Here is a 26373-nt window from a genome sequence, read left to right on the forward strand (position 1 = left end):
TACTACTACTACTACTACTACTACTACTACTACTACTACTACTACTGTTATATAATCTGTTCCACACTCTTAGCCTCAATAATAATCAGTCTGCAATGTAAATAATTGCTTGTAAACAGTAGTTGTGAATTATTATTATTATTATTATTATTATTATTATTATTATTATTATTATTATTATTATTATTATTATTATTGTTATTGTTTTTTGTTAGTTGTTTTTGTTATTGTTGTTATTTAGTATTGGACCATGTATCTAGGTATGATATTCTTCCTTTCTTTTTCCTTCTTTCTTTCTTTCTTTCTTTCTTTCTTTCTTTCTTTCTTTCTTTCTTTACTTCCCCTTCTACCTTTTTCCTCATTTCTCCTCCCTCCCTTCCCTAATTTATCCCCCTTTCCATATCATCCCCTCTTCTTCCCCCTTTTTTCCTTTTTTTTTCCTTTTTCCTCTCCTTTATACTCATTTTTCCTCCTCTAATTTTATCCCTCACTTCCTTTATTTACACACCACGCCTTCTCCTCTCCTTTTTTCCTATTTATTCTCATTTCTTTATTTTTTTTTATTTACCATTCACTACGTTTCTTTTCCCCTCTCTCGTTTCCCTCGTCATCTGATATTTCCCCTTTCTTTCTTTCTGTATTTCTTTTCCTTTTTCTTTTTACTGTTCCTTCTTATTCTTCTATCCCCTATTTTTCCTCTTCTTCCTTTTTCTCTTGTACTCTTCTTTCTCTTTCCTTCATCTTCCATTCCTTCTATCTTCTCCCTCCCTTCCCCTTCCTTTTCCCCTCTTCTCTTATAGTACCTCCAAGCAGTTGTCTCTTCCCCTCTCCCTCTCTCTCTCTTTCCTTTCCTTTTGTTTCATCTTTTTCCCTCCTGTTTCTTCCTCTCCTCTGATTTTCCTCTCTTTCCTTTCCTCCCTGTTTTCGCTCTACTCTCTCTCCTCTGTACGTTTTTTCCTTCCTCTTTCCTTCCTGTTTTCCCTCCCCTCTCCTCCCCTTCCTTTGTTTCCCTGTTTTCCCTCCTCTCTCTCCTCTCCCTCTTTTTCCTCACATCTTCCTCTCCATTTTCCCTCCTCTATTTTTCTTCCTCTTTTTTTCCCTATCCTCCCATTCATCTTGTTTTCCCTTCTCTTTTCTTCGTATTCCTGTTTTCCCTTCTCGCTCTCCCTTTTTCTTCCTCTCTCCTTACTTTCCTTGTTTTTCCTCCTATCTGCTTCCTCCTTCTCCCTCTTCTTTTTTCCCCTCCTCTCCTTTCCCCTCTCTCCTTCTCTTTTCCCTCCCCTCTCGCTCACTCCATACCACACTGGAGGGAAAAAATTATGGAAACAGGTAGTAAGATAAACAAATAAGGAAAACAACAACAATAACAACAACAACGAAAACAGCAACAGAAAGGTAACGTTTAGATGACAAGTGTTGTGAAATTTATATATTCATTAATTCACTTACGGTATTTTTTCCTAATTTTTTTTTCTTTTATCATCTCTCTCTCTCTTTCTCTCCATCTCTCTTTACTATTACTATTGCTACTTCTTTTTTTCTCTTTAGTGTTCGTTTTCTTTGAAGTTTTCTATGACGTCTATTTAATCTCAAAAGAGCGAGGTGTGACAAATATAAATTATAGGATTAAAGGTTCACATTCCTGCCAGCTCGTAATGGAAGGATCAGCTGACAGTTTACAGTCCCGCTTATTGTCTTGTGGTTAAGTAATGTGCTGTCTCATACTTTTGTTGTTGTTGTTGTTGTTGTTGTTTCTTTATGTTTGTGTTACTACCTGTTCCCATCATTTTTTCCCTTCCAGTGTGGTATGAAGGAGTGAGGGAGAGGGGAGGGAAAAGAGAAGGGGAGAGGGGAATGAAGGAAAAATAGGAAAAAGGGGGAAGTAGATGGGAGGGAAAACAGGGTTGCTGCTCTCTCTCTCTCTCTCTCTCTCTCTCTCTCTCTCTCTCTCTCTCTCTCTCTCTCTCTCTCTCTCTCTCTCTCTCTCTCTCTCTCTCTCTCTCTCTCTCTCTCTCTCTCTCTCTCAAATTCCATGTCAGTTTTTCCATACTGCATGGTACTTTTTCCCTACTATTTCCATGCCAGTACAAGCTGGTGGGTGGTGGGTGGGGAGGAGCCTTTTGCTATGCTGTCCTGTCTCTCTTCCCTGTAGCTAGTTAGAAGTATTTACCAAACAAGGTAAGCAAGGACCAAAAGGTCTGTTGCTGTTTGGCTTTCCTTTGTATTCCTCCTCCTCCTCCTCCTCCTCCTCCTCCTCCTCCTCCTCCTCCTCCTCCTCCTCCTCCTCCTCCTCCTCCTCCTCCTCCTCCTCCTCCTCCTCCTCCTAACCACCACCACAAAAAATAAATAAATAAACAATGCAAGCAGTATATCAAACTATTTATGTATAGAACATTACATTGAATGTTACCTGTGTATATCAGATGCACATAGAAAACAGAGTAGAAAAGATACTGTTTCACTGCACTGACATACTTCTTCGGTCACTTTCGCCCGGTGCATCAGCAGAGAGAGAGAGAGAGAGAGAGAGAGAGAGAGAGAGAGAGAGAGAGAGAGAGAGAGAGAGAGAGAGAGAGAGAGAGAGATGGGGGTTTAGGTTCTAAAAGACACTGTTGTATACATTTTAAAATACATCTTAAATAATGTTATGTATCTGAAATGCCTCCTCCTCCTCCTCCTCCTCCTCCTCCTCCTCCTCCTCCTCCTCCTCCTCCTCCTCCTCCTCCTCCTCCTCCTCCTCCTCCTCCTCCTCCTTATCTCACTGAATCCTTTTCTTCTCTTGTTTCATCCATTCTTTTATTTTTATACTGGCCTTTGCTCTCTCTCTCTCTCTCTCTCTCTCTCTCTCTCTCTCTCTCTCTCTCTCTCTCTCTCTCTCTCTCTCTCTCTCTCTCTCTCTCTCTCTCTCTCTCTCCCTCCTATTATTATCATTTTCCTCTTCCCTAATTACCTCCATATCCTTCAGTTTCCTTTATCCTTCATCTGTCATTCCCATCACTCGTCCTCTCACGTTACCCTTCCTTCGTTCCCTCCTTCTCTGTCACCGCCTTCTTTTCACTCATCCATGACCGCATTACATTGTTTCTTTCCTATGTTTGCTTCTTTGGTTCTGTCTCCTCACCCTCGCCTGAACTTGAGAGAGAGAGAGAGAGAGAGAGAGAGAGAGAGAGAGAGAGAGAGAGAGAGAGAGAGAGAGAGAGAGAGAGAGAGAGAGAGAGAGAGAGAGAAGGTATCCATGTTCTATGCTAGTCTTCGTTTTCTATTTCAATTTTAGAGGAAAACTAAAATTAAAACTTGATAATGTCAAAAATTGAAAAAAAAAAATGAAAACAATAAGCTAATATTTACTCCTTAATATAAAGTGTTATTTGGTTTGTGTAATCGTTGTGGTTTGATAATAAAATGTCCAGATTATTTCCTGACATGATTCAACATTGGAGGTCCTTGAAATTACAAAATAAATGCTTTTAAATATATGTTGTTGTTATGCTTCTTAACAATATCTCATGTAGTAAAATTCCTGGAGAGTTAGATAAAATACACATAACTGATGAAGATTTTGAGTAACACACAGGAGCGCAGTAACAAAGAGTATCCAGGGTGTTGATAATATTGGGTGTGATCAGCTGAAAAGATGGTGACATTCAGTTCCTGTTGAGTAACTATAACAATGTATTCTTTTTAGGCATTACTGTAGTGTTGAAGGAAATATATATGCAAGACAAATGACAGATGGTTAATGGAATGTAGGGGATGCTCTCGCTCTCTCTCTCTCTCTCTCTCTCTCTCTCTCTCTCTCTCTCTCTCTCTCTCTCTCTCTCTCTCTCTCTCTCTCTCTCTCTCTCTCTCTCTCTCTCTCTCTCTCTCTCTCTCTCTCTCTCTTCAATGAAAGTTGACACCACAGATGCCCTTTGTATTGATGTTTATGATTTTGTTATTACATACCCTGAGAAATTATGAATCTAGCTTTGTTATATTGGTGAATTCACTTTCCTTGCTTAAATACTGTTTGTGATATAAATTAATGTAACAATTTAACATTTGCAGTGATAACCACATAATATAATAAGCAATAAATATAAAAATCTCTTTCTCTTACTTAACTATGTGATATAATAACTAACAAGTATCAAAATCTCTCTCTCACTCAACAGAGGTGCCGTGTGCTGATAGATGACCTGAACAAGGCGCATCAAGTGGCAGCACATGAAACACAGGGCATAGCCAATCATCTGCATGGCTTGCTGCAGCTCAGGGAAGAAGAGGCCACTACCAGGCTGCACACCATTGCCCAAGCCCTCAACAGTGACCTGGCCAGGAAGGTGTGAAAGAAGGGGATGTGATAGAGGTCTTGAAGTGTTATAGGGGATATTACAAGGGTGACATAATCAAAATTCTCAGGTTCAGTAATCAGGATAGAACAAGAAAGAGATTGTACTAGTCAGTTTGGTAAGTCTTTTTAAGTATCACAGCACATGGCTTCCAGATTATGAATTATATGGCCCAATACCATTATGAAAAGCAATTTACAGTCATTGAGATATGGTAAACTTTTCACACATTGAGATTGGCTAAATTTACTATGCCTTTATTTGTGTGAACTGGACATGTGAACTTGCTTGCTCCATGATTCTCTCTCTCTCAATTCATTGAATAAATTATTATCCATTTCTTAGTGTGAACCAGATGTGAACTTGCTTCCTTCATGATTCTCTCTCAAGTCACTATCCCTCAAACACAAACACACACACTCTTGCCATTCAATCACCCACAGGAGGCTGAACTGGAGAAGGAGATTGGCGAGCACATGGAGGTGGTGAAGGAGGCAAGGGCTGCCCTGAGGAGTGGAAAGGAGATGTGCCACACAGGGAAGCTGCTGAAAGACTTACGTCAGCTGCTTGGAAGTGCTGAAGCTGGCAAGGAGAGTACCAACAGCAGTCAGGAAGAGACTCAGCACCAGCAGGAGAAGGAGGAGGAGGTGAAAGAGGATGGTGATGATGATGATGATGAGGAGGAGGAGGAGGAGGAGGAGGAGGAGGAGGAGGAGGAGGAAGAGCAGCATAGTAGGTAAGGAAATAATGGTTTTGGTGTTGATAGCGAATGCATTTCATCTTATCAACTCCCTCACTCTAACTGACTGTCTTCAACCTCTCTCTCATTGCTGCAGTGTTGCATCTCTTTCTGCCTTCTACCTCTCTTTTCACACCTTTCCTCTGATCTTGCTAACTGCATGCCTCCCTTCCTCCTGCATCCTCACTACACAAGACTTTCAACTTTTTCTCACCCATATTCTGTCCACCTCTCTAATGCAAGAGTTAACCTGTATTCTCAGTCCTACATCTCTTGAATTCCTTGCCTGCTTCTGTATTTCCTCCTTCCAGTGACTTAAACTCTTTCAAGAGGAAAATTTCAAGACATCCTTCAATTTTGGATGACCCTTTAAACTCTCTCTCTCTCTCTCTCTCTCTCTCTCTCTCTCTCTCTCTCTCTCTCTCTCTCTCTCTCTCTCTCTCTCTCTCTCTCTCTCTCTCTCTCTCTCTCTCTCTCTCTCTCTCTCTCTCTCTCTCTCTCAGGGACTAGCACTTAAGTGGGTCCTTTTTTTTTTTGTTGTCCTTGGCCAGTGCCCCTATAACAAAAACAGTTATGGTGATGATGGTGACTGTTTACTGTGATCATTAATCTTTATCACACACTACAGACAGTGATTTATTAATGTTTTGAATTGAATACATGAACAAATGATATCCTGACCATCTTTGACTGATTTATTATTGACCAGTGATTCCCAGCCTTTTCTAATCTGTTCCCTGAGTAAAGTTAGGTATTTTCCATAGCCTTAATGCAAGGATTTAATTACACTTAACAATAACCCCATCCTGTCATTAAGAAGTGGCATTATGTAGGCATTTCCTTTATGTGATGACTGTTTTGTAATCTGACTTGTAGATAAGCAACAAGTGAGATGCAAGTCAACTTTATACTGTCCATTGAAAATTTGTCAAGTGTATAAAACAGAGGTGAAAAAATACTAGATCTTTGATGTATGTTTTTCTTTTATGTTCATTTATGTAAATGTAAAATTTCATCTATGTTGTCTTCATCAGATCAAACAGTCTTGATGAAATTGCTGAAAAAATTGCTTCCACTTTTGACATGACCTGTGTAATGAAGAACATATTTGAGCAGTTCTCATTGCCACCTGTCTCCCAGCTTGTGCACATGAACAAAGGTAAGAGAGAGAGAGAGAGAGAGAGAGAGAGAGAGAGAGAGAGAGAGAGAGAGAGAGAGAGAGAGAGAGAGAGAGAGAGAGAGAGAGAGAGAGAGAGAGAGAGAGAGAGAGAGAGAGAGAGAGAGAGAGAGAGAGAGAGAGAGAGAGAGAGAGAGAGAGAGAGAGAGAGAGAGAGAGAGAGAGAGAGAGAGAGAGAGAGAGAGAGAGAGAGAGAGAGAGAGAGAGAGAGAGAGAGAGAGAGAGAGAGAGAGAGAGAGAGAGAGAGAGAGAGAGAGAGAGAGAGAGAGAGAGAGAGAGAGAGAGAGAGAGAGAGAGAGAGAGAGAGAGAGAGAGAGAGAGAGAGAGAGAGAGAGAGAGAGAGAGAGAGAGAGAGAGAGAGAGAGAGAGAGAGAGAGAGAGAGAGAGAGAGAGAGAGAGAGAGAGAGAGAGAGAGAGAGAGAGAGAGAGAGAGAGAGAGAGAGAGAGAGAGAGAGAGAGAGAGAGAGAGAGAGAGAGAGAGAGAGAGAGAGAGAGAGAGAGAGAGAGAGAGAGAGAGAGAGAGAGAGAGAGAGAGAGAGAGAGAGAGAGAGAGAGAGAGAGAGAGAGAGAGAGAGAGAGAGAGAGAGAGAGAGAGAGAGAGAGAGAGAGAGAGAGAGAGAGAGAGAGAGAGAGAGAGAGAGAGAGAGAGAGAGAGAGAGAGAGAGAGAGAGAGAGAGAGAGAGAGAGAGAGAGAGAGAGAGAGAGAGAGAGAGAGAGAGAGAGAGAGAGAGAGAGAGAGAGAGAGAGAGAGAGAGAGAGAGAGAGAGAGAGAGAGAGAGAGAGAGAGAGAGAGAGAGAGAGAGAGAGAGGCATGCATTAGCTGTGCTGATTAGCTGCTGCATCTGTAATATACTCTTCAGTTTAGCTTACCCTTTCAATTCTTGGAGCCACATTTTGATTACACTTAATTTCTACAGATTGTTCCCAGTTCTTGAGTCGCACACCAGAGGAGGCCATAAGTGACGGCCGTCTGACCCCAGCCCACCTGCAGATCCATGCAAGCCCTCCAGACACCTTACCAAATCTACAGGGAGCAAGTACTCTCCCTCAGGACACTCTGGGAAGCTCCAGTCTCCCTCATATTCATGAGACTGAGCTTTCATTGATGTCAAAACTTCAAAGTCCTTCCACTTTACCCTTGGAACCTCAAAGGGGTCTTGCTCACTCTCCAGGTCAGGAGTGCTATGATGTGGTGCTTCAGCCTGAGAGGGATGTCACCATGAAGTCTCAAAATGACACTGTTCCGCTTGCAGGAGGTACAAAGAAAAACTATAATTTTAATACCAACAAAATCAGCATGCATCTTATGACTGACACTGTACTGGGTACACAAACCCCAGTGATTGGCTTCAAAACAGTGAGCAAACCCACCTTCTCTCCCACAGTTGTGAGAACAGATACTGGCCATGATTCAGATAGTTCCCTAAATAGCAACTCAGTGAATACATCTGACAGGGTTTATGGAAGACTTGAGAGTTATATGGAAAGATTCGTTACCCTGTGTAACTCTCTTACGCTTCAGACCAGTTCATCTCCTCCTTCAGACACCAGTAATGATGATACCCTACAACTCAATATCACTGACAGCTCTAGCACAAGTGACTTTGCTACTGCCTGCGCCACAGACGACATACCACAGGAAAGAGCCACACCTGATGTAAGTGCACTGTGAGGTGTAGTGCATAGAATGTGCCCATGTATGGTTGAGAAAGTAAAGGTAGCTCAGAGTAGCAGGGTGTGATTGTCAGCATAGAAAATAATTTGTAGATAGAATGCTATGTGATCTTTTATCTATAGTACTATCTTTCCTGTGACTGTTTTATTTATTGCAGATCTCTGTACTTTCCTCTTCCCTAACCCACTTCCTTCATCTGTGAAATTTCATTGTAACTGATTTTTTCTTCCATATTTCTTGTCTTTTTTTACCTCAACTTGATGAATTGATTGCATACAATTTTTTTTTCCTGTTCGAACAGCTCATTCTTGGTCGTCGTGACTGGCAAATAAGAGGAGCAATGCCCCAAGTTGATACAGGATTAATGAATCAGATGGACTTGAACTTTTACAAATCAACTCCACTACCTTCGCTACAATCCAGGGTTGGTGCAGCACCCAGTGGAGTGTTGGACTTTAGTGTCTTGAGTCCAGTGGCATCTTCACAGCATTCTGCCTCCAAGAGTAACAGGACCTCCAGCCTCCTGTCCAGTGCCTCAAGCAGGAGCTCATTTGTATCAGTGAAGACTCCATCATGTAAGCCATTGCATGTAAAGGAGTAACTCAGATTGTCCTTGTACAACCCACTAATTGCAGGCTCAGAAAAGAACAGAATTTCATTTCCTTGTCTGATTATATTGCACTTTCTTTTAGGTATATGTATTTATATTTTGTTTTGGGTAGATAGATATTTTCTTTCCTGAATATATGTTGAGAGAAAATATTTACATTCAAGATTAATTTTACGGTATACTTTCATTAATTGTTCATCACATAGTCCACACCTCTTCATGGGTTCACTGAAAACTAAAGGTTTACATTTCAACAGAAGCAATAGTATACAAATTAACTTTTCTGATGGTAGCAAAACTCATAGAATTTTACTGAAATTAGAGAAAACAGGTGATACAGAAAAGTAACAAATTAATTTGTTTACTATTGCTCCTGCAGAGTCCAGGGGAAAGTATGTAGTTACATTGAATAAGGACCAGTATTTTTCACTACATGCATAAAGTAGTCTAGCAAAAGAAAAAGTAAATCTTAAAGAAAAACACAATCAAAATTCTGTTATTCTGAAAGGCTCAGTAATAGAAATTTCCCATGTCAGTCCCCAATATCAATGCCAACAGACCAATACCAAAAACCTGGTAACACTGTGTGCCATGTTTAGTCCAGGCTTACTTGTGTTCTTTTGCATCACAGATTTTGTTGAAGAGGAGGTGGAGGTGACACACATAATCAGCCCCTCCTTCTTCTATGTACACATGAAAGACAACTTCCAGAAGAGGAAGACACTCTCTAAAAAGCTTCACCAGCTAGCTGTGAAGAACAAACCAATAACAACACCACCAATTGAGGGTAAGCACTGCACTGCCATTACCAGCATTTGCCAAAAGAGTTCATTAAGGAAGTGAAGAAGTACATTTTTCTAAATTCAGCATAAGATAAGAAATGCATTTCCAGATGAAGTGGTGTGTGCAAATATGTACATAGATCTAAATAAGATAAATTACTAGCAGAAAATGGAGTGTTATAAGCTCTTGTAAAAATAAAAAATAAAAAATTCAAATTTTTGTAAAAATGCAAATGGTAAATACTGTGCTTTACCCAGGGAGAGAGTTGAAATTAATCTATAGCTTGGATTTAGACCAAGCAGAGGAATGACTGATGCATTATTCATTGGGTACAGAAGAAACATAAAGACAAATGGTCAGTTGTGCCATGAGAGTGCTTAGCATATTGGTTAAATAAGTGAATTTTTTTTTTTTTTTTTTTTTTTTTTTTTTTTTTTTTCAAATATTTTCCTTTTTTCTTTCCCATCATTAGGTAGCCTATATATTGGACAGTTTAATGAAGACAAGAAGTGGTACAGAGTGCAGGTGAAGACTGTGATGTTGGAGGAGCAGTCAGCTCTGGTCACGTATGTGGACTATGGCAACAAGGAGGTGCTACCCTTTGCTAGGTACTGACTTGTCTTCCTCCATAATAACTGGTATTTCAAGTTGTATCATGCTGTATTTTCTGTTGGTCATATCTTTTTTCTTTATCCATTTCCATCTTTATGTGTCTGTTTTCTAGTATGTACTTAGGTATGCATACCATTTTTAGCATCAGCGATTTTTACATCATATTGTGGGATGGTGACTAAGGATTTCTTTAATGTTCTTCATTCATCTATGCTGTCTGTTCTAGTCTAATATAGTAAAACTTTTAATCTCATCCCTCCATCTAGTTATTTGCTGACCTGCCTTATTTTATCTTTTCCTTTAGGTTGTTATATCTGCTATTTTGATTTCATATATTACCTGTTTGGGTTTTGGTGTGCCCTGTCTCTATTCACCTTATTTTAGTTTTAGTCAAGATGTCTAATCTCTGTCTGTTCCCTGATCCATAATTTTCTTAAGTGAAACATTATTCCCTCAGTTATATTATTGCCTGTCTGTCTACATGTATGTGTTTGTGAGATAGGAAGTGCATGCATGTAATAATCTTGCTGGTTTGTGCAGAATGCATCCTTGCCCAGCCAAACACTGCTTAGAGAAACAACCATCCCTGGCCTTAGCCTGTGGCCTTTGGGAGGTGGAGCCAGCCAAGGGCAAGGACTGGGACACAGAAGCTGTTCACCTCTTTGCTAAACTTGTTAAGGGTGTGGCCCTCCAGTTCCTCCTTATCAGTTATGAAACTGTCAACAACATTACCAAATGCCAGGTCAGGCACCTAAAATTCATGATATATTGTGTTGAAGGATCAGATATTTTTTTTGCAGTGCTTCAGTTACATTTTTTCTTTACACATGCATTAGGTTGATCTGAGGCGGCCATGGAAAACTGTTGGCATTGCCAATGATCTGCCAGTATCTATTCGGGAGATCCTAGTCTTCTTAGAGCATGGAGTCTACACCAACAACTCGCCTCAAGATGTGGTGAGTGGCAGGATCTCTGTACAGGTCATCACTGACTTGTGATCAGGTGTTGGCCAGCTTGAATTTGTAATAACAGTACAGCACTAAGACAGTGGTGGTACAGTGGTTATAACAATAACAGCAAATAGTGATACAGTGATATATAACTTAAAAATGGTTATAGTATCATTACATAGTATAATATATGTACAGTAATGATTGCATAGACTAACTTACCACCTGTTTGTCAGAACCAATTGCAACTGTAAGTCAGTGATGACCTGTACTGAGTGTATTAGTGTGCTTCACCTCTTATGGAAGACCTTATATACTGAATGTGGCTGTTGGGGTATAAGGAAAAAGGGGGAAGAGTAAAACTGTATTTAGAAGGTGTAGTATGTATAGTAAATGTGAAGCAGGGCTGAGTAACACAAAAAGTCAACATTACAAACTAAAAATCCACAAACTCAGATGTTACTTTCAGCAGCTGCTAATTCACAAACCATGAAAGTACAAACTTTCTATTCTTTCTCATTAGTACAAGAAAAAGAGAGAAGAGTCCTTTAAGAGGAGATACTTCCTGCCAGAGATTCCCTTTTGTGAGATGGACACAGAGGTTGTAGTCTCCAGTGTCACCTCCCCTCACAAGTTCAATCTGCAGCTTGCATCGTTCTCAGAGCACCTCAGTTCTCTGCTCACAGACTTGGATAAAAGCTACAGTCACCCAGAGATGATGAATAATGTTGAGTGGAAAATATATTCTCCCAAGATTGGTATGTTTGGACTGTATTTTGATGCTGTGTTTTGATAAGTTACATGGTTTTAGGATGTAGAAAAGGTATAATGACCTGAATATGAATAGTATAACATTTTTCTATGAAACAAGTGTGTTGTGAATATGTTGTTCAGCTTACATTTTTGCAGTTATCCAATTTTATGTTGAAGTTGTAGATAATGTATTTTACATTCCTGAATCTTCAAAACCTTTCTTGTTATTTATACTTCTGTCAGAGCTTACTTCTATCTTTGCTGCCCCTTAGACTTAATTTGTGTCCAGCCAGTCCCTCATTCTTTGAATCTAGTGAATGCAAAATGTATTGAAATGAGAATTTTTCTTGTAACACTAATTTGAGTGATCTGTATTGCAGGAATGCCCTGTGTGGCAAAGTACAGCGGGGATGGGAAGTGGCAGCGAGCGAGGGTGGAGGACCTGCCTGGTCATCAGATGGTGGATGTGAAGTTTGTAGACTTTGGGAACATTGAGAGACTTTGGTACAGTCAGATTTATAAGATCATGGATGATTTTCTAATTCTGCCAATCCAGGTATGGTCATACAAGGGAACAATCTTTGATGACAAGTAGTTGACCTTTACCCAACATGACACCTGTGAACTGTGTGCTTGGCTGAGTCCCTGTGATCCTGCCTTAACTTCCAATTGATTTACAGTTATAATTCAAATTAGGTATTAAAGTCTGGATATGGCAAAGAGGGTTTGTGCAACTGCAAATCTATCTTTTGTCAATGAGATCTTTCTTATATTTTCATGCAGACACAGGTTCATAGTATTTTATCAAAGATCAACAATATTTTGAAGACTTCTATGCAGGTGGTTTCACAGGATTGTAGATAATTATAAATGTTGCTGGTATATACATTTCCAGCTTGTATTCTATATGTATCATCATAATCATGTAAAAGTTTGCAATATTTTATTGGTTGATGGGCAAACTAGTAAGCACATATATGAACATTTTATATATTTAAATATGTGGAAATCTTTAAATTCAAATGATTCCATGTACACTCATTTTTCCACAATGAAGTTCCTAATTTTCTCTATTGCAGGCTATTCCATGCAAGTTGGTGGGCATTAACCCCATTGGAGGAAAGTGGACTGAAAGAGACACTCAACAGATGGCTGAGTTGTGTGGCATTCCTAAGCTGAAGGTGAGTGTGGGTTAGTCTTAAAGATTTAGCTATTTAGATTATTCAGGAGATAAAATCTTGTGTGTAAACAGAGGAAAAGATTGAAAATTTTGTGTCTGTTGAGAAGACAAGAGAAATAGTGGAGTAGGTAGTGCCTACAGTGAAAGCAAAACTAGGACAGCAATTGAAAAAATAGCATCTGTGGTGAAAGAGGAAGAAAAGTAGTGGAGAAAATAGCATCTGCAATCACAACGATGAAAAAAAAGGTAATTGGGAAAGCCTGCTCAACAAAGGAAATAGTCAAATAAGGTTAGCTATAATTAAGATATGGTAAGAGAATGGTGGAGACTTACTGGATGAAGGAGGATATGAAGTATGAATTTAATTTGTAAAAATTTTAAAGAAAGAGCCAAGAAAAATTTTAAGAAAAATAGTTCAGAGGGATCTCAAATATCCTTGGCTGCACAGGGAGGCTATGTAGACTGTAACTTGACAAAACCACTGTAAACAAGTGTGTGCTTGTGATGACAAAACAAAAATATCTTGGGATTTGGCTGTGGAAAGAAACATTTTCACAGGGCCTATCACCTCACCATGACTCATAAAGTTTCACAGTGTGCTTTTGAACAGGCTGTGTTTCTGACTTGTGATGGGGAGACTTGCAGTGTGCATCTAGCAGTGCCCACTGATGCAGAGGACCTGGATGTGGTGCAGCTGCTGGTGGAAGATGGAGTAGGAGTCCCTATGGCATTCTGGTAAGGAGGAAATATTTGAACCATTTTAAACATTAACAGCCAAACAAGTGCATTACATTCATGTCAGGTGCTGGATTAAAGTCAGCAATTATATATACAGAAAGCTTTTCACGCATAAAGTAAAGTACAAATGAATATCTAATATATAAACTAAAAGGAAAAATTAATGTAACATGAGAAAATAATATTGATGAGATAAGTCATAAAAATTACAGAATACTAAATGTGAAATAGAAAGCTAGCTCTAGCCTCTTCTTGGGTAGTGGGATGCACAGTAGGATTATGGAATATGTTTACAGGACAAAACACACACACATTCAAGGCGGCGACATATTTTGTTATTTGTTTAGCTAGCCATTTTGCAAACAAAGGAGTGTGTCCATCACACAGGGACAGGGACAGTTTTGTCAGCATTTTTTCCAGCAAAACAGCTTAGTTTGGAAGACCAAAATTCTTTCAGATACACTGGGTAAACCAAGAACAGTTTGCTCAATTACTATTTTTGGAAGAGCCTGTCACCACCAGACAACACACTCACCAAGATGAGGAAGACACTAACTACACAGGAGTTGATGATCAGTGCATGACTCTCATTGCTGGAATGTTTATTTTACAAAAGTACAACTACTAACTAACTATGCATGCACTGCTGACAACATGCCATAGAGGAATGGTCTTTAGCCAGGTACATTTCACAGACGGCTTCTATATATACATTATTGTGATCTGGTTTGACATCCATGACACCACACCTCTGCTGTCCTGGCAGTGATGCACGTAGCCATGAGTTGAGGAGGTGGAGGATGGCCCTTGAGGATGCTGATAAAGGGAAGACATCACCCCTCCCACATCCCACCCTTACTGATGTGAGTAGAGCACTGAAAGGGCTCACTTTACTCACTTCAGAATACCTAACTTCATAAAATCTTGTTTTATCTAGAGATGAGATGTAAAGTTTCCAGTTTAGATTTTTATTAAAGGCCAAGGATATTCAGTTTAGAAGAAGGGGACAGTTGAATGTCATTAAAAAAGAGGGAATAGTTATCTGGAAGGTTGTGTTGAGTTGGTATGGAGGAATTGAGTTTCTAAGACAATGAATAAAACTAAATTTGCTCTGCACCAAAGTTACTATGTGTTACTATGTGCAGATGAATTATGGGACTATATAGTGCCTTTTAGTACCCTTATAACCATTGTAAATAAATAGCAATAGTGTAATTTCATCTGGAACTAACTTGTATATTCTGAGGGCAGCATGCAGGAGAGACAAGATTGAAAGTGGCCCATGTGAAGGTGTTGGAACCTTTTGTGTACCTGCATGTTCTCCTGAGCCACAAGGTTCCTGACTTCAACCAGTGAGTAGATGCTATTGCCAGTATCACTGCCTCTGCTGCTCTAGGCATCATTCTTCTTCACTTCAGTCTCTCTCTCTCTCTCTCTCTCTCTCTCTCTCTCTCTCTCTCTCTCTCTCTCTCTCTCTCTCTCTCTCTCTCTCTCTCTCTCTCTCTCTCTCTCTCTCTCTCTCTCTCTCTCTCTCTCTCTCTCTCTCTCTCTCTCTCTCTCTCTCTCTCTCTCTCTCTCTCTCTGAAAAAAGAAAGAAATGTGTATGGATGTGGTTGTGGGTTTAAATGTGTACTGTGGGGGGACACCTTTACTCATGTAACACTTTCCTTCATTCCACATTCAAAGGTTCCAAGAGCAGCTGGAGGAGGCAATGGAGAGTGAGGCATCTGGTAGCACATTTGCAGCAAGTGTGGGTGACAAGTGTGTGGTGGTGAAGCACAACAGACAACATGCCCGGGCAAGAGTTCTGAGTGTGACACAAGGACAAGTTGAGGTGTGTTGGGTACTTCACCTACTTATTAAGTCATTTTCCCTTAGATTCCTTAACAGTAAAGCTTCAAAAAGTATTCAGTTTCAAGACACTTATCCACCAATTTTTGACCACTTCCTTGACCCTTTTACGGGACTGGCATTTCAGTGGGCATTTTTTTTATTGATTTTTGTTGCCCTTGGCCAGTGTCCTTCTTACATAAAAAAAAAAAAAAAATTTAAAAAAGATATCACTTTGAATGTTTCCAATAGGCCCACATATAATAAGATGAATAAGATGCTTCCTGTTCTTGGAGCACAAAAATATCACCTAGGTGTGAATGGTGAAAGATCCTTAAACAAAAGAAACGGCAAATAAATACTTTTTAATATTTCATGGAAATAAACTTGTGTCTAGGCTTCCTTGCCAGATACAAATTCAGTGTTGTGACTCTTAGGTGCTTCTTCTGGACTGTGGTGGGATAGAAGAGGCGAGTGTGACTAATCTGTGCAGACTACCTGAGGGGAAGTTTAGCACCACAGACCCGTTTTACCAAGTAGTGAATCTGGCTGGGGTGCTGCCCCCTGGTGGTCTCAAGGTCTGGCCTGGAGTCACCCTGGACTACTTCAGGAATCATTTCTCCTCCTCCAAGAAATTCTTCATTGTCCCAGAGGTGAGTTGGCTGTTTACTTAGGTCTTCATATAGCAAATTCTTTTCAGCGTCTTGGCTCTCCTTGGAAATACTATATTCTTTATTTAGAATTAATTATATCAGGGTATTTTGTTTCCTAATATTTTTTATGCTATTTTTTCTCTTGCAGTCATGATCCTTTCGATTGTGGAAAATGACACTAATCCCTTGTGGAAAATGACACAAAAATTTTAATGTTGGTGATGGTTGTGAGAAAGAGAAGAAATGTATAGCTCACATATAATCCTCTACTGAGGATTTAATGCTTTCTTCTTATTGTCAGGGTGAACCAACATGGGATGAAAAGCTACAGATGAAAGTTCAGCTGGTGGACCTTGGCTGGATGCATGAAGAGAAGGGAGGACCATTGGAACCCAACAAGATCTCGTGGGTCTCAACAAATAAGCAGCTAATCAGCTGTGGTCTGGGCCTTCCTTTGAGGCAAGTGGGGCAGAATCTTCATTGGGAATTTTGAAGTTCTTAGTTCTCTCCTTCCCACTTCATGGTCTGACAGCAGTACTGGCATGCATGTTTGATCCTCACTTTTTCCACATCTGACCTTATGAGACCTAATGCCAGTGAATGCCTATCCTATAAAAGCATCATAGAAAATGTCAACAATTTTTATACTCACAACTGGTCTTCATTCGTTCTTATCATGCATAACCACTTTTCCTTGCTCCACAAACATCCCTCTAGCACCTAATACTCTCCTAACACTGTCCATCCCATACCGTTCAGGGGTTTTCCTTTCCAAATGCTTTCCACTATGAACTACTTCATGGGTCTGATTTGAACACCCTGAAGTATAGCAGTGGAATGAATAATGTTGACAGAAGGTTCAATGTTTAGTGACAAGTAGATAGAAGAGGGCCTTAAATCTATTTCAGGCTGAGTTCGCCTCTCAAGAAAGTGACCGTGGAAGATGATGAGGAAGTCCATGTAAACCCTGTGTGTAGCAGTGATTGCAGGAAAGAAGAGGAGGACTCTCTGCCAACGGAAAAGTCTGAGGTGTGAATGCTTTACTTGAGGCAGCTTTTAATAGTTGCCTGTCTGTTCAGTAATATATCAGGGTCACATTCTGACAAGTGGGAGATAACAATAAACAGTTTAGTGATGTAGCAGTAAATTTCACAAAATTCATAAATCAATTTATGTCTTAAGACATGAGAAAGTTGCAGATTGTATCTTGGTGAATTGTGTGTGTGTGTACAGGAGAATAGTGATTTACAAATGTTATTTATTAATAGAAAATTTGTATTTATGAATTAAAGACAAAAAAGATTACCAGATGAATGCTGACAACACATTAAATTGATTCCAAATTATGGACTTATGCTTATAAACTGTTATAGGGAATATAAATCATTTGTAAGTCACTACTCACCACTACTCACCTCACATAAGAGTGTTGTTATCTTGTAAGAATAGTAGTCTGTGGACCAACAGGCATGAACCAAGAACTAGAAAGCAAAGATTGTAAAGCCAGCTGCTGATGACTTAAAAAGCTGAAAATAGAGATTATTACCATAAGGAAAAGGATAATTTCCAGAGGTGTTTGGATGCATCCATCTTTGAACAGTCTTTTGTTTCTGATTTACCCAGAATATAATAAAAGGTTATGATTATTTAAGGTTGCTAGAAAAATACTGAACACCTTTTAATGCTATGCATTGAGAGCATTTACTTAGGCATGCTGGATATGCAGGCTGGGAAGATGTGTACAAAATACAGAAAGTTTAAACTTTAAGAAAATTCAAGGAAGCTAACTATTGGAAAGCAGTTTTAGAATATTTGGGTTGCAAAGAAAGCAAGATAATAGGGAACCAATTTTGTTAAAAGAAATGGCATCGAAGCTTTCAGTCCTATACATGATGTTTGTGGAAGTAGCAAAGTATATCTTGTTTCTCATTTATATAAAGAGAATGGAAGCTTTCTAAAGCTTCATATACTGAATGAATTGTATATTTATTTTAATCAGTTGTATGTACAGAACTGGAGTGTTTTCATGTTTATTTTTTTTTCTAGTGTGAATGATTTTTACAAATTCATTGCAACTGCATTTTTTTACTAAACAGTGTAGAAATATTCTTCCCAAATGCAAGCATCAAATGAGAACAGTTGCAGTCTTAAGAAAAACATCAGCTGGTACAATAAGTATTGTGAAAGTCAACTTTTTTCTTTATGTGTGGCTGCAGTGCAGGTTTTCTTGCCATTGGCAGTCTTTATAGATTATCAAGGTAAAATGTGAGGACAAAATCAAGGACATCATTGACCTGAAAGCCATAAAGTTGGTATTAAATAGGGATACATTTTCTTGGACATCCCTTGAGCAAACTGCATTCCTTAGCACATTTTCTCAATAATGATTTATGGAAGATTTCCATGCTGAAAGAAATATCTTGCCAACTTCCTTTTGCCAAAGGATGCATATCTTGGTCCATACATTTCTCACTGAAACTGTTGTTATAAGTTAGAAGCAATAGAAAAGAGTGAAACTATTTTGTCTTAAGAAATGAAGACAGGGGTTGATGGCACCAATATGGAAAGCAGGCAGCAGAAGGGAGAGATGCCCACCAGCACCGTGTGATCATTTGGTCACTTGAAAGAGAAAGTAGGTAGCAAGCGCTTAATTAGATCATGAAATATAAAACGGTGAAATCGAAAGACAGCAAGAGTGCAGTCCCACTTAACTTGCTGTCTTTATCCACAGTCTAAAGTGTTCTGTCTGCTTGGGTAATTTGTTAAGCACTGTAATGCATTCACAATTTTGTCTGGAAATAAGCTAATTGTTGCACTACATAACACCTCCAATTTTGGGGGATTTTGGAAATTCTGGATCCAATTTGATAAAATAAAAATATTTTTTGACTTGGAATGGAGTTATCAGAACCTTAGTCCAGTTAATAAAATAAGTCTCTCTCTCTCTCTCTCTCTCTCTCTCTCTCTCTCTCTCTCTCTCTCTCTCTCTCTCTCTCTCTCTCTCTCTCTCTCTCTCTCTCTCTCTCTCTCTCTCTCTCTCTCTCTCTCTCTCTCTCTCTCTCTCTCTCTCTCTCTCTCTCTCTCTCTCTCTCTCTCTCTCTCTCTCTCTCTCTCTCCACTTGGTCAATGATCAGGAATTTTGCATCTTCAAAATTTGACTGTTTCTTTTACACCTAATTGATGATTGATTTTAACGATAGACAAAAATAAAACCAGGGATGTGGTATATACTTTACATGTGGCTACTCATAGTCCTTATTTTGTGATCATTGTTAACATTATTAGAGTAAAAGATGTAAACAAAGGTAAAGTGAACATTTGATAGGATGAAGAAGCTTCCAGCATGACTTCTTCAGCTTAGTCAAAGAGCAACTCAGACCATTTCTGCAGGATTCAGAAAGTGAGACCAGCTTGTCGTCAGGCATCACGGTCCCCACTACCATTGCCTCTCCAGTCCCCAAGGGGTGGATGCTGCCACCACCCCCTGCTGATCTCACCTTCACTGCCATGCCCTGCTATGTGGATTATGAGGGCCATGTCTTCCTACAACCTAAGAGTAGTGAGTCCTCTTCTCTGAAAGTTTGTCATTGTAGCTGACATGTCAATAAACAACGTAATTATGTGTTGGGTAAAGTTATCAGGTTGTCAACTTCTAGTCTATTAGTATATCTTGTGAAATTCATAAAAGTTGTGGTTTTGACAGCTTCCTTCACTAAGTTTTTTAAGGACATAATTTTTTTTATCTTATTTTGAATGCAGTTTTATGTATGTACTCCATTTTTTTCTAAATGTGTTTTGAGGTTGAATGAATTATGAAAAAGCAAAGCACTTTCGAAAACAATAATTTAAGTAGCCAACTCTCTTTATTTCATCATTGTTTCTTCCCATCTCTCACAGATGCAGCTACAGTAACTCTAGTCCAGGAGAGCCAGACTCTGCTGTTCAATGACACCATCCCAGGTGACCAGGATCTGTGCTGGCAGCCTGGGGATCCTGTGGTGGCCAGGTACCACCTTGACAAGAAGTGGTACCGTGCCACTGTGAACAAAGCAAGTATCTGGAAGGAATCTGAGAAATGTTAACTTCAATACAGTCATAAAACATAATCCTATTTTAAATACAAAGTAAACTCTACCATTCAAACAGCTTGGAACATATGCATTGTGAATGGCATGTGCAGCACATAACACTTCTTTATGTAAAAAGGAATTATTATATATGCGAAATAGTCTTTCGAGTTTTTTAAGGTATGGTACGGATAAAAATCATATTTCACCTTTTATAAAAAATTAAGACGAGTAGAAAACACACTTTTTAAATAGATATGTAATTTATATATCCCTATTCTTCTTCTCCAATTATTGATTTAATCATTTATAACCTCCAACGAAAAAATCTCATCGGAAATTTTTTTCAAATTTTTTTACAGGTCCGGACCTGCGTTTAAAATTTTGAAAAAAATTTGAATTTAAAGAATTCTTACGTAACAATTGTGATAAATTCCTTAGGTAAAAAGGAACTATTATACATATGCAAAATAGTCTTTTGAGTTTTTTAAGGTACGGTACAGATAAAAATCATATTTCACCTTTTATAAAAAATTACGACGAGTAGAAAATACACTTTTTAAATAGATATATAATTTTTATATCCTTATTCTTCTTCTCCAATTATTCATTTAATCATTTATAACCTCCAATGAAAAAATCTTATCAGAAATTTTTTCAATTTTTTTACAGGTCCGGACCTGCGTCCAAAATTATGTAAAAAAATACAATTTAAAGAATTTTTTCATAACAATTGTGATAAGATCTTTATGTAAAAGGGAACTATTATACATATGCAAAATAGTCTTTTGAGTTTTTTAAGGTACGGTACATATAAAAATCATAATTCACCTTTTATAAAAAATTACGACGAGTAGAAAACACACTTTTTAAATAGATGTATAATTTATATATCCCTATTCTTCTTCTCCAATTATTGATTTAATCATTTATAACCTCCAATGAAAAAATCTAATCGGAAATTTTTTTCAATTTTTTTTACACCTGCGTTTTAACCTGCGTTCAAAATTTAAAAAAAAATTTGAATTTAAAGAATTCTTACGTAACAATTGTGGTAAGTTCCTTAGGTAAAAAGGAACTGTTATACGAGTACATATGCAAAATAGTCTTTTGAGTTTTTTAAGGTACGGTACAGATAAAAATCATATTTCATCTTTTATAAAAAAATTACAACGAGTAGAAAACACACTTTTTAAGTAGATATATAATTTATATATCCCTATTCTTCTTCTCTAATTATTGATTTAATCATTTATAACCTCCAATGAAAAAATCTTATCAGAATTTTTTTTTCAATTTTTTTACAGGTCCGGACCTGCGTCCAAAATTTTGTAAAAAACTTCAATTTAAAGAATTTTTACGTAACAATTGTGATAAGTTCTTTATGTAAAAAGGAATTATTATACATATGCGAAATAGTCTTTTGAGTTTTTTAAGGTACGGTACAGATAAAAATCATATTTCACCTTTCATAAAAAATTACGAGTAGAAAACACACTTTTTAAATAGATATATAATTTATATATCTCTATTCTTGTTCTCCAATTATTGATTTAATCATTTATAACCTCCAATGAAAAAATCTTATCAGAAATTTTTTTCAATTTTTTTTACAGGTCCGGACCTGTGTTCAAAATTTTGAAAAAAATTTGAACTTAGAGAATCCTTACGTAACAATTGTGATAAGTTCTTTATGTAAAAAGGAACTATTATACATATGCAAAATAGTCTTTTGAGTTTTTTAAGGTACGGTACAGATAAAAATCATATTTCACCTTTTATAAAAAATTACGACGAATAGAAAACACACTTTTTAAAAAGATATATAATTTATATATCCCTATTCTTCTTCTCCAAGTATTGATTTAATCATTTATAACCTCCAATGAAAAAATCTCATCGGAAATTTTTTTCAATTTTTTTTAACAGGTCCGGACCTGCGTTCAAAATTTTGAAAAAAATTTGAATTTAAAGAATTCTTACGTAACAATTGTGATAAGTTCCTTAGGTAAAAAGGAACTATTATACATATGCAAAATAGTCTTTTGAGTTTTTAAAGGAACGGTACAGATAAAAATCATATTTCACCTTTTATAAAAAAAATTACGACGAGTAGAAAACACACTTTTTAAATAGATATATAATTTATATATCTTTATTCTTCTTCTCCAATTATTGATTTAATCATTTATAACCTCCAATGTAAAAATCTTATCAGAAATTTTTTTCAATTCTTTTTACAGGTCTGGACCTGCGTTCAAAATTTTCAAAAAAATTTGAATTTAAAGAATCGTTACGTAACAATTGTGATAAGTTCTTTATGTAAAAAGGAACTATTATACATATGCAAAATAGTCTTTTGAGTTTTTTAAGGTACAGTACAGATAAAAATCATATTTCATCTTTTATAAAAAATTACGAGTCCCAAACACACTTTTTAAATAGATATATAATTTATATATCCCTATTCTTCTTCTCCAATTATTGATTTAATCATTTATAACCTTCAATGAAAAAATCTTATCAGAAATTTTTTTCAATTTTTTTACAGGTCCGGACCTGCGTCCAAAATTTTGTAAAAAAATTGAATTTAAAGAATTTTTACGTAATAATTGTGATAAGTTCTTTATGTAAAAAGGAACTATTATACATATGCAAAATAGTCTTTTGAGTTTTTTAAGAGTTAGAATTATTTAGTGTTGTAACCCCCTCTCTCTCTCTCTCTCTCTCTCTCTCTCTCTCTCTCTCTCTCTCTCTCTCTCTCTCTCTCTCTCTCTCTCTCTCTCTCTCTCTCTCTCTCTCTCTCTCTCTCTCTCTCTCAGATTTGTTACACTGCCATTTTTTTTAAATGTGTCCTGTAATTCACTGAGTGAGTGATGATGTGCTTTCTATCATTGAAGGCGATTTGCTTGTTATGATCTTAAAATTTTGAAATGCAGGAATTTTTCTGATGGTGTGAGAGCTGTTTCACATGTCTGGCAAGTGGCATGTTGGGAATGGAAAGAGAAAAACCACCACAGACATGAAATATTCTTGCATGTGTTTTGACAGCTTGAGAAAAATGGGAAAGTGAAGGTCACATTTGTTGACTATGGGAACTCAGAGTTGGTCAAGGTTCACGAGATTCGCACTCACCTCCTGCACACCAACATCCCCATCCTGTGCTACAAGGCAGTGCTCAACAGTGTAGTGCCTGTGAGTGTTCATGATGTGATGTTCTGTGATGATTCCTGGACTTGGTAAGTGTCCTCTGGTTTCCTGAAGGAGTCTGCAGGGGATCAGGACATTATTATGGTATGGGTGAATGGTATTCAATTATAATGGCCAACTATTTTTAATTTAAATTATTTAATTGAATATTTAATGTAGTTTTTCAGGGTTGAGTTGGAGTTTGAGTCAAAGTTGGAAGGAATTTGGTGCTGCTGGAATTGGAGTCTGTAAAAATGTCCCGATTCCAACTCCACAGCCCTGTTTCTAAATATAGGTGTGTGTGTGTGTGTGTGTGTGTGTGTGTGTGTGTGTGTGTGTGTGTGTGTGTGTGTGTGTGTGTGTGTGTGTGTGTGTGTGTTAGATGTGTTTTTTTTGGGGGGTTGGGAGTGTTTTTGTGAAGTTCTTGGTGTGTTTTTGAGTGTTTTTGTGTTTTTTGGGGTATTTAAGTGTGTTCTTTGGGAATTTTTATGGTGAGGAGTCAGTCTGAGTTGGGTGTTTTGGTTACTGACTCCACAGCCCTGGTTTTACTAGCTTGGTGATGTTGTGGACAGCTTGTTTCATCTCACAACAGAGATCTGAGATTCGAAATCCATATCAAGGCAAGACAGTTTGGGTCTGTCTTTTTTCATATTAAAGCTAGAATATACAAATGTGACTAGAAAAATTTATCCGTGTCAAGATATTGTTGAATTTCCTGTTTCTGCTTCCTCCTCTAGGCTAGTGAAGATGGTCAGTGGAATACAAAGTTATTGGACTTTATTCATCATACCCTTGTTGACAAGGAATGTCTGGTGACACTGGTGGAGCCACCTAAGTCAGGACAGGTGCTCCAGGTGAGTCTCTCTCTCTCTCTCTCTCTCTCTCTCTCTCTCTCTCTCTCTCTCTCTCTCTCTCTCTCTCTCTCTCTCTCTCTCTCTCTCTCTCTCTCTCTCTCTCTCTCTCTCTCTCTCTCTCTCTCTCTCTCTCTCTCTCTCTCTCTCTCTCTCTCTAAACTGCACTAGTAAATTTGCAGCCATAGATGTTGAATAAATTTAAATCATTTATTTTTATATTTTTTGCATTGCTTTTGTCTGTCAAAATACTAGAAGAATAAATGTCTAACTGAAGTATGCTAAAAAATTTTCTAATGGAAAGTGGAGTCTGTGTACCAAGACTCACCATATTGTAACTTATCCCACTCTTTGGGTTTGCCAGGTTAACTTGAAGCTGCTTGGTCTGGATCTGGATGTGACATCATTCCTGGTGGATGAATTAGGAGCCTGCAAGAGACTTAATCCACCTAAAGAAGAGGAGCAAAGTTCCCATGATGTGGTTAGTGGCTACCCTCATCACACGCTGGTTTAGCCCAAGCTCCATTTGTTTAAGTAGAATTAGGTGCAATAAGCTATCCTGTTCTCACTGCCCAGCCATGTCTCCTTTCCACCCAGCATATATCATCATGTATGTCTGTCTCCCTTAGTTCAGGCTGCTGGGCCTCTGGAAGGGTACCAATGTCCATTGTATTGCAGTCTCCATGAGGCCATCTGAAAACAGGCCCATTAGCACTTCCTGTCTGTTTAGTACAAGATAAAGTGTACAACAGTTCACATCCTAAAAATATTCCTATGTATAATTAATTTACTTTGTGCAGCTTTGGTAATTTGAAATGTTTCAGGTCTACACTCATTAAATTAAATGAAAATGCCAATAAAGATTTTGTGTATCATTCTTTTTGTACAATAGGTACTTATTTAACAGAACTTGACCATATATGAGGGACTGCTAGTAGTGATGAATTTCTATTTATTTCAAAGAATTATGTTATCTTCATAAACATTTGATCTCTAGTCTTCCTGTAAAAGATGCCAACTTTTTTAAGATGACTGCTGACTGCTGGTATGACTACTTGCTTGTTGTTCACTCCTCATATGGCATTACATCTGTACAGATCATTGAGAGTGAGGATTCAGAGGCAAGCTCCAAGTTGAGCCAACTCTTACCAACACCTCAGCTGTATCTACCTGTGGGGGAGATGTTCTGTGTGCAGGTGACGGCTGTTCAAGATCCTGCACACGTGTTCCTCATGCCACTCACCAGTCAGGAGCTGACCACCACCATGCATCACAAGGAAGTGGTCAGCCCAGTGCAACAACCTTAAGAAATTTTTAAAGCACATCAATGAAGATCCCAGGAATCTGAGAGTGGTGTCTGATCCCAAAGTTGGTGAGTTTAGTGATGATGTAGACAATAAGTTATAATAGTCAATACATCATATTATAATAAAATATGATAATAGATGATGGAGAGCAATTATGCTGTAATGTACAGAAGCTAACTATCCAAACCTAAGTTACTTTGTTTGTGAGCTGTGATAACGATACATTAACCAGATATCACTCAAGCCTAAGCCTTGTGCTTTGTATGCATATTCCCACTCATATATCACTAAATTTATATCATTACAGTGCAGGTGATGAGTTCATTAAAATTTATTTATTATTTATTATTTAAATTTATTTCAGAATACTTCTTGATTTAATATTTATATTTTTGTTCTGAAGAACTCTTGTTGAAGCTTATTAAGAAAGATAACATTTTTTCCTTATTTAGGAAACTTTTTTTCCAAAGAGATCAGTTGGCAAATCACGGCTGCACAATAGGTTCCTGGTGTGAATTATGTATGTGGCAGGAAATAATGTTTCATGTAAATTCATCAAAGGGATGCCTATGTCAGATGAGTTGTCACTCACTCAAACCTGTCCATGTTGTGAGGCACAATTTATTGAAATGTATGGTAACCTGATATTGTGTGTGGGTGTACAGGTGAGGTGTACCTGGCACAGTTCATGGAGGAGATGTGGGTGCGGGCTCTGGTGGAGGAGGTGAATGCTGCTACTGCTTCTTTGCTCTACATTGATTTTGGCCACAGGGAGAAGGTTTCCAAGAAGAAGTAAGATGCCATGTGGCCTCTGTAAAGCTTAGATAACTTCACACAAAGGATCAGTTATATATCAGTTTAGAGTGCATGCTTAATGTTTTAATGGCAATTATTTGTCATTCTGAATTTAGTCATCTGCACACTATAA

General features: G+C 38.0%; 1 protein-coding gene across 4 annotated transcripts in view; it reads left to right on the forward strand.

Annotated features, from left to right (window-relative positions):
* LOC135109212 (RING finger protein 17-like) overlaps nucleotides 1–26373 on the forward strand; it is a 107051-nt gene that overhangs the window by 79028 nt on the left and 1650 nt on the right. The window contains exons 9-35 of one of the 4 annotated variants that reach the window (XM_064020420.1): nucleotides 4155–4322; nucleotides 4775–5067; nucleotides 6105–6229; nucleotides 7165–7604; nucleotides 7770–7904; nucleotides 8224–8497; nucleotides 9164–9319; nucleotides 9788–9923; nucleotides 10468–10669; nucleotides 10764–10883; nucleotides 11401–11635; nucleotides 12011–12186; nucleotides 12710–12811; nucleotides 13421–13545; nucleotides 14315–14411; nucleotides 14800–14900; nucleotides 15235–15382; nucleotides 15816–16031; nucleotides 16333–16490; nucleotides 16940–17060; nucleotides 19422–19590; nucleotides 19929–20080; nucleotides 23150–23293; nucleotides 24025–24141; nucleotides 24503–24619; nucleotides 25236–25510; nucleotides 26111–26237. In XM_064020420.1, coding sequence (XP_063876490.1) covers nucleotides 4155–4322; nucleotides 4775–5067; nucleotides 6105–6229; nucleotides 7165–7604; nucleotides 7770–7904; nucleotides 8224–8497; nucleotides 9164–9319; nucleotides 9788–9923; nucleotides 10468–10669; nucleotides 10764–10883; nucleotides 11401–11635; nucleotides 12011–12186; nucleotides 12710–12811; nucleotides 13421–13545; nucleotides 14315–14411; nucleotides 14800–14900; nucleotides 15235–15382; nucleotides 15816–16031; nucleotides 16333–16490; nucleotides 16940–17060; nucleotides 19422–19590; nucleotides 19929–20080; nucleotides 23150–23293; nucleotides 24025–24141; nucleotides 24503–24619; nucleotides 25236–25445 — 4437 coding nt within the window. In that variant the 3' untranslated portion in view covers nucleotides 25446–25510; nucleotides 26111–26237. Of the gene's footprint in view, nucleotides 1–4154; nucleotides 4323–4774; nucleotides 5068–6104; nucleotides 6230–7164; nucleotides 7905–8223; nucleotides 8498–9163; nucleotides 9320–9787; nucleotides 9924–10467; nucleotides 10670–10763; nucleotides 10884–11400; nucleotides 11636–12010; nucleotides 12187–12709; nucleotides 12812–13420; nucleotides 13546–14314; nucleotides 14412–14799; nucleotides 14901–15234; nucleotides 15383–15815; nucleotides 16032–16332; nucleotides 16491–16939; nucleotides 17061–19421; nucleotides 19591–19928; nucleotides 20081–23149; nucleotides 23294–24024; nucleotides 24142–24502; nucleotides 24620–25235; nucleotides 25511–26110; nucleotides 26238–26373 lie in introns of all 4 variants that reach the window. The other 3 variants (XM_064020419.1, XM_064020421.1, XM_064020418.1) reach the window with 3 other exon arrangements.

The sequence above is a fragment of the Scylla paramamosain genome, chromosome 18, assembly GCF_035594125.1.
Source record: "Scylla paramamosain isolate STU-SP2022 chromosome 18, ASM3559412v1, whole genome shotgun sequence".
Taxonomy (NCBI): domain Eukaryota; kingdom Metazoa; phylum Arthropoda; class Malacostraca; order Decapoda; family Portunidae; genus Scylla; species Scylla paramamosain.